General features: G+C 34.7%; 1 protein-coding gene across 1 annotated transcript in view; it reads right to left on the bottom strand.

The window, feature by feature from the left end:
• Nucleotides 1-12,195, bottom strand: part of LOC126829625 (ATP-dependent DNA helicase DDX11) — a 49,072-nt gene extending 36,877 nt beyond the window's left edge. The window contains exons 1-5 of the mRNA XM_050559605.2: nt 12,171-12,195; nt 11,932-12,054; nt 11,340-11,452; nt 10,279-10,351; nt 9,993-10,096 (exon numbers count right to left, since the gene is read on the bottom strand). Of these exons, the coding sequence (XP_050415562.1) occupies nt 9,993-10,096; nt 10,279-10,351; nt 11,340-11,452; nt 11,932-12,019 (378 nt within the window). The 5' untranslated portion in view covers nt 12,020-12,054; nt 12,171-12,195. The remainder of the gene's footprint in view (nt 1-9,992; nt 10,097-10,278; nt 10,352-11,339; nt 11,453-11,931; nt 12,055-12,170) is intronic.
• Between the last annotated feature and the right edge of the window lie 403 nt (nt 12,196-12,598).

Raw genomic sequence — 12,598 nt, 5'->3', positions numbered from 1 at the left:
ATGTCGTAATTGTGTATATTCAAAGTGCGGATTACTCAAAGATTTTTTGACTGAAATAAGGAAATAAATCGGGACATGTTGATGTTGGATTTCACAGAGTGACGAAGTATTTAGAGGTTGGATGTGACAGAGTCCACCGTATTTTCATTTAGTTCTATTATGGGAATTTTGGATGAGACTGCAAGGCTAAACAAGCGGTTACCATGCAAGATACGCCCACATTTTGTAAGAGATGGACAGAGAATGAGCATTCAAAAATTTGACAAAGTGATCAAGGACTACAACTCATGACAATAATTATAAGAAACTAATGAAAACCAATCCTCTTCTTTGAAATTCTTGGCTATTCGGACTTACAGGCGTGATAAGAATGTAACATGAAAAGAAGACTGTAATGATGATGTTAACACTCTTAATGTATCTTCTGAAGAATATTACTTTATTGAAATTGATTAGAAGCCTAGCAGTCATGTACAGGTTTACTTGCGCGGTTTGAATCCAAGATAAATTGGGTTTTTGAGTCCACTAATGGCTCTTAGTACACACATTTAGGTTAATCCATGTACACTGGAAAAGCTGTCACCCCTTTTATTCAACATTGTTTACACCCTGTTACAGTGAAATGGAGCAGACCATATCTAAATAAGGGTAGAAAGCTATTCAACTACTACACCCTGGATAAAATCGAATATTCTGACATCAGACTAAATGGTTGAGTCTATTTCTTTTAATAGGGTGGACCATTTAGTTCATGTTAGATTGTAGGTGGGCAATAGCCTGTAACGAGAATAAAAGGTCAGTTATCACTGGCTACTGGTCAGCAGACATAACATACCAAGGTCAAATTAGTACACAATCTTGTTATTCAAATACATGGTGTACACAACAACAACAACCAGTCATATTAGCAGTGTTATGGCAGGTACACCAAAGGCCATCTCAATTTATATTATTAGAATACTAATTTAAAGGGGATGTCCTAATTTTTAGTTTTTGAGTCTTTATGTATAATGATATTGCCTATTAACTTGTATAAAAATTTCAGCTCATAATATTTAGCCATTTGGATACATTTACATATCTAACACTTTTAAGAGCACAGGGCTTAGTTTTTCCACCGATAAATCATATAGAATAGCCAAAAATATAATAACAAGAACTTATCAGTAGTAATTAAAGCACAAAAATAACCTGCATAATTTTATAGTTGCTTGGGGCTAAATTAAATTGTTCTACGGGCCTTTAACACAGAATTAACTAGTTTTATTGTTTGAAATATATTTCTAGTTTCTACTTAAAGGTATGATCCTCTAATAAACATGTTATGTAATAATAAGTAAATGGAGTCTTGACTTGCCATTGTGCAATGAATGTATTTCTAAAAAAAAATTTTCAAACTTATAATTATATATATATTTGGATGCTAACACACAATGGCTAATATTCCATGTGGATGGTCAGACAACTAAACTACCTACTGAGTTTTTCAGCTACGGACAATTATTCTGTAAACAACAGCCAAGATGGATGCATATCCCAGTACCAGTAGGATACAATGCAATCTCTCAACTAAAACATGTTATACATAGAAATTATTCCAAGGTGAATGTAAATAATAGTGAAAATGACCACCCAACCCCACATAAAATTATGAATGGACAGATTATCAAGACATGGGTGATGACTATATACAGCCACAAACATTATCCACCTTCAAGTCAAGGTTGGTATTACCCAGACATTGATTTTATACCATGATGATATCAAAGGCAGGTGACCTTAGATTGACCTCCATGAGCAACAGACAGTACTAATATTTCTAGTTCTAAATCAGTGCACAAACTCTACTTAAGTTCAGTAATGTAACCCACATCAATAGGAAGTCGCATAAATTGAACGCTTTATTTTGGTGACATTTTGACACATTTAGCATGTGAGGAAGAAGTTCAAACCAAGCTTTAAGGTGTTTTCCTTGTAGCCTGTCTGGAAACTAATATAATAATATCAAGTCTAGAAAAATAGAGCAAATGAGTTGACCACAAGCAATATCTAAAAATTATTTTGCTCCTACCACAGGGAATATATCAATCTTATTTTGAGTCGTGGTATTTTAGAAAATAATAAAGAATCCAAAGGCATTTGACATTTGATAATCCTGTAATGGCATTTCCCAGCATCTTACTCGAGAAGAACACTGAAAACCACTTTGAACGTTTTTGAGAAGTTCACACAGCCAAATTTAATAAATCTGAAACACAATCTATTATAACATGGTGAGTGCTAAGAACACCTGCTACCACTCAAGAGGACATATAGCTGTAATCTTTGGAGCATTAAAATAACCGAGAACGGGTCTTAGTACATATTCATGTAATATGAGAGTATATAAAGTGGTTTACATTAATTTTCTTTGTTAAATTTGTAATTTCCCATCAATGATATTTGTTGAAAGTCCATTCTACACATTTTTAAACCAGCGGCTACCAGGCAGGATACGCCCACATTTTGCAAGAGATGGATAGAGAACAAGCTAAAACAAAAAACAATTTTTTGTGCTATCAAGGACCATAATTCAGGAAGTTACGATCCGATATGCACGAATATCGACAGGAACCAAGATCTTTGGGTTATAAAGACATATTTCAAGTTTCATCAAAATCGGATCAAAATTGTGACTTCTAGAGGGTCTACAACCTTGATATACCATATATTTACACTATTTGTGTACGAGAGGCGGTCATTTTGTCCGGCAGTTTTGGTCTGATTTTTACTAAATTCAAACTCGACCATCATTAGGGTGTAACAGTGATATATTCAAACTTATTTTTAAATCGGATAAAAATTGTGTCCTCTAGAGGGACCACAAGCTAAAAACGCAACTTTTCGTACAATCAAGGGCCATAATTCAGGAACTTATGATCCGATATGCACGAATATCGAAAGGAACCAAGACCTTTAGGTTATAATTAAGTATTTCAAATTTCATCAAAATCGGATCAAAATTGCGTACGAGGGTCGCCCATTTTGTACCGCAATTTTGGTCCGATTTTCATGAAATATTCAAACAGTTTTTTAAATTGGATAAAAATTGTTACCTCTAGAGTGACCACAAGCTAAGCTAAAAACATGATTTTTCCCATAATCAAGGGCCATAATTCAGGACGTTATGATCCGATATGCATGAATTTTGGTTTATAAACATGCATTTCAAGTTTCATCAAAATTGTGACCTCTAGAGTGTTCACAAGCTAAAAACGGGATTTTTCGTCCAATCAGGGGCCATAATCCATTAAGTTATGGTCCGATACATGCCAATATCAAAAGGAACAGAGATCTTTGGGAGATAGACCTATATATCAAGTTGTGTCAAAATCGGATAAAATAAAAATTTTGACTTGTATAGTGTCCACAAACATTTTCATGAAAATGTGGGCGTATAAAAATATGCGACAGCTCTTGTTGACCGCCTTGACGATATAGCTGCTGTGGGCGTATGTTTCGTTGCCTGGCAACCTATCTTTAATATTATATATTACATGGAGTAAGAGGTTTAGTCATTTTAACATTTGTGTTTGGAGTTCACATATAGATTACACAAGGTCTTTTTATTGAGATTAGTACACTACAAGCATGGATGTAACTCCAGAATTTGTGACTGACATGACACCAGCCAAGGTGTGCCTAACAAACATATCATTGCTGCTGCTGCACTTCCAAATGTCATATCTTTTATCAATTTTATATTACATGGGGTTTTAAAAATGTGGGTAACCGATTATCGAGAAGTCATACATTGTATTAATTTTACTGCAGTATTACTATTTGACGTAAGTGAGAATTAAATATTAATTTGATTAGCAGAAAGTTATCAAATTTAAGGGAATCTGCGAATCAAGATTTTTGTCCCAAACTAAGCGTGAAAAAATGTTTAACAAACGTGATTTACCCTTCCGCTGCATACAGACAATTCTAACCCCCTTGATGTCAGTCGACAGGATTAAAAGTAATGATCTAAATTTCTTAAAAAACTAGGAACGGACAAATTGACAGGCACAACTGTGACATGGCATAAAATTGTGATGAATCTTTGTGTCTGGCTGCTTGCATCCAGGCTTGTTATATGTACTATTATATATTAGAAGTTACTATTTTGGTTGTTATTGATTTATATACTTTAAACTATTAACAATATCAAACACTTTTCCCTGCTGTGACATACAAATATTGCTGCCAAGTAGTGCAGACACAAGTGGATTACATTATCCGAACAAATACAATTACATGTACATTCATTATTTTGACTTAGATTAGAATTTATAAATCATCATAAATAAATTTTGAGAAATATCTATGTCAATAGACATAATATCATTCTTATATAAACTGAATGTCACACACTCCGGCATGTGAATGGATGTATAGCCCATGTTCAAGATTAACCTAATATAAAGACAAGACCATCATGACACATACACAACATGTGCTGTAGGTGCTTTATATAAGGTACAGTTATATAACACTCTAGCGGCACATGCTTCTGTTTCATACAGTAAAAAAACAAAAATATTAACATAACAATAAGCACATGGCATTACATGTGTTATGGTGTATATCGAACATACGTGTGTAATCTCTGAACAGAGCATATCCTGTGTTAGTCATTTTGTGGACTAGTCTACTTTATTGTATGATATGAAACACCGTTTAACGTCTACTTTTTTGCATCAATTGGCGGGCTAATGGAGATTGGCATATGCCATACAGTGTGCTGCGACCTATTCTTTTTTCAAATTCCAACTGTCAAGGGTTGTATCATGTGCACGCCAGTGTGTACACAGGACCAATGCCCTTGCAGCACCGACATGAGGAAACCATGTCAGGAAATCCTGAGAAACGTTCTCGGCTAACACTGGGAAAGATCCCAATATCTGTTTAGGGAGACAGCGTCTTACTCACTGAACCCTAGGCTTCCTATTTTCTGAAATCATACCTTGGACAGTAATACTGTAATAAAGATAGGCAATAGAACAAACACCATTCTTATCAAGCAAAGAATGACAACCACCATATTGTAAAGATATACTAGTGTTGAAACTCTTGGCAAATTTTAGTATTCGGCTACCCGAACATATTCAGACCATTCGTGTGTATTTTCAAACTTAGTTTTGATGTTTTAAGCGCATGCAAATTCGTCTATTGTACAGAGTGTGGTATGTGTAAAAGCTAATAAATAATTATATAATTATTCAAATGGATGATTTGAATTATCAGACATCCTTTTGGCAATGCTAATGTTTTAATATATTGTAATTGTCAATAATAAGATTTCAATACAGGACACTCTCACTCAATTAGAATTAAAGTTATTGAGCTCCAAAGTCTCAACCAATCAAATTGCTTACCGCTCTGTTTACCCTGAGCAAGAAATGCTTATTAGTAATGTAATGAAACTATACACCAAGTGTACCAAAGCTAGGGTGCCTCACCATAAATAAATATCTCCAAATATCTCGATAATTACACCACAATATTTAAATACATACCAAGCCTTAAATCAGTTTTGCACATTGGTAGTCACTAAATAAAAGGTCATGTTGTACTTAATAAGTTATGACCATCTAACTATCGATAAATAAGACTGCCAGGCAAGATACGCCCACTTTTTGCAAGAGATGGACAGAGAATAAGCTAAAAACAAACACGACTTTTTGTACAGTTAGGGTCAATAATCCAGAAAGTTATGGCCTAAAATGTGCAAATATCAAAAGGGACAGAGATCTTTGGGATATAAAGATATGTTTTAAGTTTCATCAAAATCGGATAAAAATTGTGACCTCTAGAGGTTCCACAACCTTCGTATTACACACTTCTAAACAATTTGCGTACAAAGAGCGGCAATTTTGTCGGGCAGTTTCATTTTGATTTTCCCGAAATACGAAATCAACCTTCAGTATGGTGGAATGGTGATGTATTTAAACGTTTTTTAAAATCGGAAAAAAATTGTGACCTCTAGAGAATCCGCAAGCTAAAAATGCGATTTTTCGAACAATCAGGGGCCATAATCCAGGAAGTTAAGTTCTGGTAAGTTGAAAGGAACCGAGATCTTTCGGTTATAAACATGCATTTCAAGTTTCATCAAAATCGGATCAAAATAGTGGCCTCTAAAGGGTCCACAACTTTGATATACCAGATGTTTACGCTATTTATTGCTCAAAATCAGATGAAAATTGTGGCCTCCTGAGAATCCGCAAGCTAAAAATGCGATTTTTCGAACAATCAGGGGCCATAATCCAGGAAGTTAAGTTTTGGTAAGCTGAAAGGAACCGAGATCTTTGGGTTATAAACATGCATTTCAAGTTTCATCAAAATCGGATCAAAATTGTGGCCTCTAGAGGGTCCACAACTTTGATATACCAGATGTTTACGCTATTTGCTCAAAACAGATGAAAATTGTGGCCTCCAGAGGGTCCACAACCCTGATACACAATATTGTGACACTATTTGCGAACGAGGGGCGACCATTTTGTCCGTCAGTTTCGGTCCGATTTTTACGAAATTCGAACTCAACCACCCTTAGGATGTAACGGTGATATATTCAAACATTTTTTTTTTTTAAATCGGATAAAAATTTTGACCTCTATGGGGTCCACAAGCTAAAAACGCGATTTTTCGTACAATCAGGGGCCATAATCCATGAAGTTACAGTCCGATACAAACCAATATTGAAAGGAACCGAGATCTTAGGGTGATAAACCTATATTCACAAACAATTGTGGACGGACGGACGGATGGACAGGGGGATGACAATATACATACACATGAAAATGTGGGCTGTGGGCGTATAAAAACATTTCCTATTTAGTATAAATTTGTACATAAAATACTACGACAACTGCCTTACATTTTATAAGCTACATCCAATAAATGTCATGTATAAAATATACAGGCATGATGTAGGTATAGTTAAAGGTTATCAAATTGCATTTATTATATAGTAGGGCTGTTATCTTACGTAGCCTCCAATACCAATTTTAGTTTGGGTCATTTTTTATTTTATATAAGAAAATTCTTTATTCATATTGTTAATCTTCATTATAAGAAAGTTTTTAACATGTGCAGTACATCTAAGAGAGGTGCTTAAACTGATTGATTAACATTCTTGATAAAATCTTAACTCACTCTAATGAAGTGTTCACAGCCAACAATTTTTTATCATAATGTGTTTCGCAAATTTATACCAGTACAAATTAAATCAGTTCAATTATCCACACATAAAAAGCTTATAATGTAACAAAGGTAAAATCAAGTAGTAGGTCTGAAAGTGGGATATAGATTGTTTTCTTTTTCATTCATACTAAAAGGGCATAGTTTGATTAATTTAGGCGGAAAAGTTCAAGTTGTGTGCATGATGTACTATAATTGCACTATTTTATATTGAGAAAGTGCTGGTGTACTTCCATTCTTGTATGTCCTGATCAAGATTACCATATAGGTTAGTCCACAATAATAATGTCAATGTAAATATAGACCCTTCCATTTAGTCAATACCAATTACCCCTTTTAGTTTCAGATGATACAACATGAAACAGCCCAACAAAAGCTAGCTTTATATAGAAATCTATCAGCAAATGGACCAGTCCATTTTCAATAAGGTAAATAAGGTGTTAATTATGCATTTGCAAAGTACAGTTTCGACATTTGAAATCCATTGAGTTGTTAAAACAAGAAATAACAGACATAAAAACTGAAAATGATGGTTCTTTATGCATATACGCCAATAAATTATAAATTATTTGACCAAATATAATCCACCCTGCACATTGGTATGATCCATTGATAAAAGATGTCTGCTTTAACTGGAGGCTATATTTAAATAAGATACATTGAAAAATCAGTTAAGAGGAAAAATATTCGGTCAGAGGAACCCCCTGTTTGATAGTATGGTGTCACTTTAACCACTTCTGACCTAAATGTATTCCTGAGCAATCAGGTTAACCTTCGGACACACAGTACATTTCGGTCTGACATTTAAACATGGCCGTTACACAATCTTATATTGGGCTAGGCTAAAATCAATAGGCTATCTTATTTGCATAAACCTCCACAAGTCAATTTTCACACTTAATCACTGACTTGTTTTGTATTTCCTGATAGTAACTGATGCTCGTTAAAAGGTAATAAATCAAATCTATACATATATAATTCTTCTTATAAGGGGTGACTTTTTTAAGCTCAAAATATCTGTTTTCCTATTTTTAATTAATAGCAGAATTTCATTGGTTTAGACATATCTTCTTGTATTACATACAGTGGAGATGAAAATATTATAAGTTAGTATAAAGATAGGTTGCCAGGCAGCGGAATATACGCCCACAGCAGCTTAATCGTCCAAGCAGTCGACAAGGGTTGTCGCATATTCATTCTTTTGAAGGTTATGGGCATTTTTACATGACACTGATATCAATTTCATACAGATCGAATGATAACTTTTGTCGTTAAGAGTGTTCACAAGGTGTTGAACAAAGGGAAACAAACCCATAACTCTAGAAGCAATGAATGGAAATTGCTGAAATTCAATAGGGTTCTACGTTTTACTATTGCTAATCTAAATAATGCATAAACATTAATACAGATTGGATAACTTTTGTGATTAAAGCACTCACAAGGTTCAAAGTGAAACAATAGGATTCTTCCATTTACTAATCTAAATAATGCATATACATTTAATACACAGCGAATGATCACTTTTGTCATCAGAGCGTTCACAAGGACCATAACTCGAGATGTTATTAATGGATTTTGCTGAAATTCAATACAATACAACCACATTCTTATGTGCACTAGATTCTTCTGTGGGTGTACAGAGAGAGAGAGAGAGAGAGAGAGAGAGAGAGAGAGAGAGAGAGAGAGAAATGGGGTTTAACGTCCACTCGACACAAACTAGGTCATTTCGGGACTAACATATGGTTTAATTTTATTTCAATAATTCGCTTGCGCGTAGGGGTCTTTAGCAGTGGGAGGAAACCGGAGGACCCGGAGAAAACCCACGAGGTTGGACAGGCGAGAGAGAGAGAGAGAGAGAGAGAGAGAGAGAGAGAGAGAGATGGGTGATTCATGTCCACTCAACACTTACATGGAATTTTGGGACTAACATGATTCAATTTTATTTCAATAATATGCTTGCACTTAGACATGTGATCCTATTCCTTGTCACGTATAAGCAGGGAATCGAAACCACACCACTTGACTAAATGACAGACCTTATGATCTAAAGCTCATGGATTAACCAACTCGACAATCCAACCTCTCAGTGGGTGTGGGGGGGTTGGATGGCAACTGGCGGGGTTTCGATTCCCTGCTTGTACGCGACAAGGAGTAGGGTCGTCTGTCCAACCATGTGGGTTTTCTCCAGGTCCTCCGGTTTCCTCCCACTGCAAGCAAATTATTGAAATAAAATTGAACCATGTGTCAGTGCCAAAATGACCTGAGTGGACGTTAAGCCCCATTACTCTCTCTCTCTCTCAAGTGGGTGTAGGGCAGGAGAGTGTAGCATATACATGGCATACCAGTCAAACTTGCTAAACTGTTTAAACAGAGGTAGTCGTAGGTTTAGTTATGCACGTGTTTACCTTACTTGAAACTGTAAATTTCCACACAAGTAATGAAGAGAGAGAGAGAGAGAGAGAGAGAGAGAGAGAGTGAAATGGACTTTTAACTCCACTACACAGACAAGGTCATTTCGGGACTAAAGTAATGAAGAATGCATGCCCTAAGTGAGAGGAAGTTTCCAATTTTAAGGCGACTTGTACACCTTCTTGATGATAGGTAGTGAGTTGGGGTTATAAAGTGTTTCTTTATTTGGCCCACCTTTGCATTTAGATGACAAACTTTACCTGGCTTAACAATTGGTAATTGGGTTTATTTAAAAATCGGCTTAAGGATTTGCATGGCATATTAGAGATTTGTGTACTAAATGCTAAATTCAAACTTACCAATGACGGACTATCTCGAAACTGATATGTAAAATCCATCTGTTGGCCAGATGGACCAGTTGCTATTGCTAATGGTAATATATGATCTGCTGGTATGACATGACCTAAATGCAAAACAATATGATATATATTGTCATTATAATAATAGATTGCTCAGACTTATTTTTTTTTGTTTCCATATTTTTGGGAAAGGGTGATGGATGTTTTTTCTTGATGCCTTTCAAAGCAGATCTGCTGATTTTGTTATTCAAATGAAATCAACAAATTCATAAAATAACATTCTTACCACAGGAATAAAGAGCAACTCTTGAAGGACTAACACCAGCAGAATGGAATAACTGATCTGTAAATTCTGATATCTACAAAATAAAAAAAAAATAACAAGTATTATTAACAAGCCAATCCCATAATAAACTTTCTACTTACATGCACATTTATCTGCTTATCACTCAGCTTAACCGGAGCACAAGATGATCATTATAGAACTTAGAAAAATTATACACCAAGTTTCATCACTTTCATCCAATTAGAATCCAAGTTATTGTGCTCCAAAGCATTGACACATCAAATGGCTTATCTCTGTTAAGTCCAAGCAGAAAATGTTCATCATTGAACTCTGTCAAGACATTCACCTAATGAGCATTCAAGTCCCTACCAATAAAATTTCTGATCTCCACTTAACCTAGGCAGAAAATTTATGCAAAGTATTGATGTAATGAAACTGTATACTAAGTTTCACCAATTTCTTTTAATTAGAATGAAAGCTATGTTCCAAATTGCTTATAACTCTGCTTAACATGAGTAGAAAGGCGCAATACAGAACTATACATTATGTTTGATCACTCTCCCTCAATTAGAATCAGTTATCAAGTCTCAAAGCATGAACAAATCAAATTGCTTATCTCTGCTTAACCTAACCAGGAAATGCTCACCATCAAACTCCTTGAAGACATAATATCTACACCAAGGGTGAGCATTCTACCTTAATTAGAAGTAGAGTTATTGTGATCCAAAAGGTGTGACAGACTAACCCATTTTAATAATCCACCACTGCTTTATCTGAAAGACGGGGGACAAATAGCCAGCACATCTATGCTTATATTCTTTTATTGCAAATTAAAGGATTAGTTCATTCAACCTACAGTCTCTAATATTTTAACATTCAATGGTGTAACCAGAAAAATAGTTCAAGTTCATACAAATGTAGTATAAGGGGAGACAACTCTATATTCTATAGCAAAAACAAATTTAGGAAAAGATGTGTATTGCATAAACCCTTCACATATCAAATTTTATATCTATGCCTCATTTTCAAAATATAAATATTAAAAGCAATGCCATACTTACAGGCTGCATAGTTCCACCAGCTACTATAATGGAGCGAGCTTGTTGAACAATACTACTAAAATGAACAGCTGGATTTAAGAGCAGAAACTTGAGACTAGACTGACTTAACAATCCTACAAATGAAAACAGAAATTTCAAATATTTATTCATTATTCAGTTTTCATATGAATGCTATATGGACAGTTTTCTTTTCTTTGGTCTTTATAAATGAGGATAAACTTAAACTGACTTAAAATACAGATGTGACGTCCTCCTTCGAAATTTGTGTACCATAGCACCGTGTCAAGCGTACATTATTTATACTAGTTGAACTAATGGACCCATGTGACGTATTGCATTGACATGCACGTGCAATATCAATATATTACTTAATGGCTCGCCCTCGACCATCAAACTACACTTATAGCTATCAGGAAGCGGTAACCAACTCTTCATCTATCTATTCAAGATTTTAAAAGTCCATTTATTCATGAATGATAATTATCCTGCAAATTACACACGTATTAATGAGAAAGAAATGACTGAAATTATACTCCATGGCCAACTCAATATATTTCTAACATAAATTCACTCTATTCTTTGAAAAACCTACCTTGTTTATTTACAACTATTCTACCATCTTTATCGCAGTTTGTTAATGCTTCAAGGAAACTTTCAATATGCATTAGTGGAGAGCTCATATTATCAAAACTATGTGTCACGGAAACAGGTTTATCTAAAAAAAAAGAAACTAACAAGTTAACAGTTAGACTCAATACCCTAATAATTAATAGCACATTTATCTATATAATAAAGCATCAAGCAATCAAATTGTTTATCATGCTGCTTAACTGAAGTTATATTTATTCTTGTAATGAAACTATACATCAAGTTTCATCACTCCCACTCTATTAGAAGCAGAGTTATTATGTTTTTAAGTGTTGGTAAACCAAATTGCTGATCTCTGCTCATGTTTTACGAACCCAGTGAAGAAATTCACTTAACAAACATCTACACCAATTTGGAACATTCTACCTTAAATAGAAGGAGAGTTATTGTGTTCAAAATGGTGTGAGGAGACAGACAGGTGCTAAGACTACACAGAAAACACTAATCACTGAATCCTGTCAAGACAATCGTCTAACGGACATCCACACCAGATCTGATCATTCTACTTTAATTAGATGCAGAATATTTGTGTCCAATAATCACAACCAATGAGATTAATGCTCATAACTGAATCCAGTCAAGACATTCACATAATGAACAATTAGGAGCAG

The sequence above is a fragment of the Patella vulgata genome, chromosome 8, assembly GCF_932274485.2.
Source record: "Patella vulgata chromosome 8, xgPatVulg1.2, whole genome shotgun sequence".
In the NCBI taxonomy this organism is placed as follows: domain Eukaryota; kingdom Metazoa; phylum Mollusca; class Gastropoda; family Patellidae; genus Patella; species Patella vulgata.
Note: the sequence above shows the minus strand (reverse complement) of the source record. Positions and strands in the feature narration are given on the sequence as shown.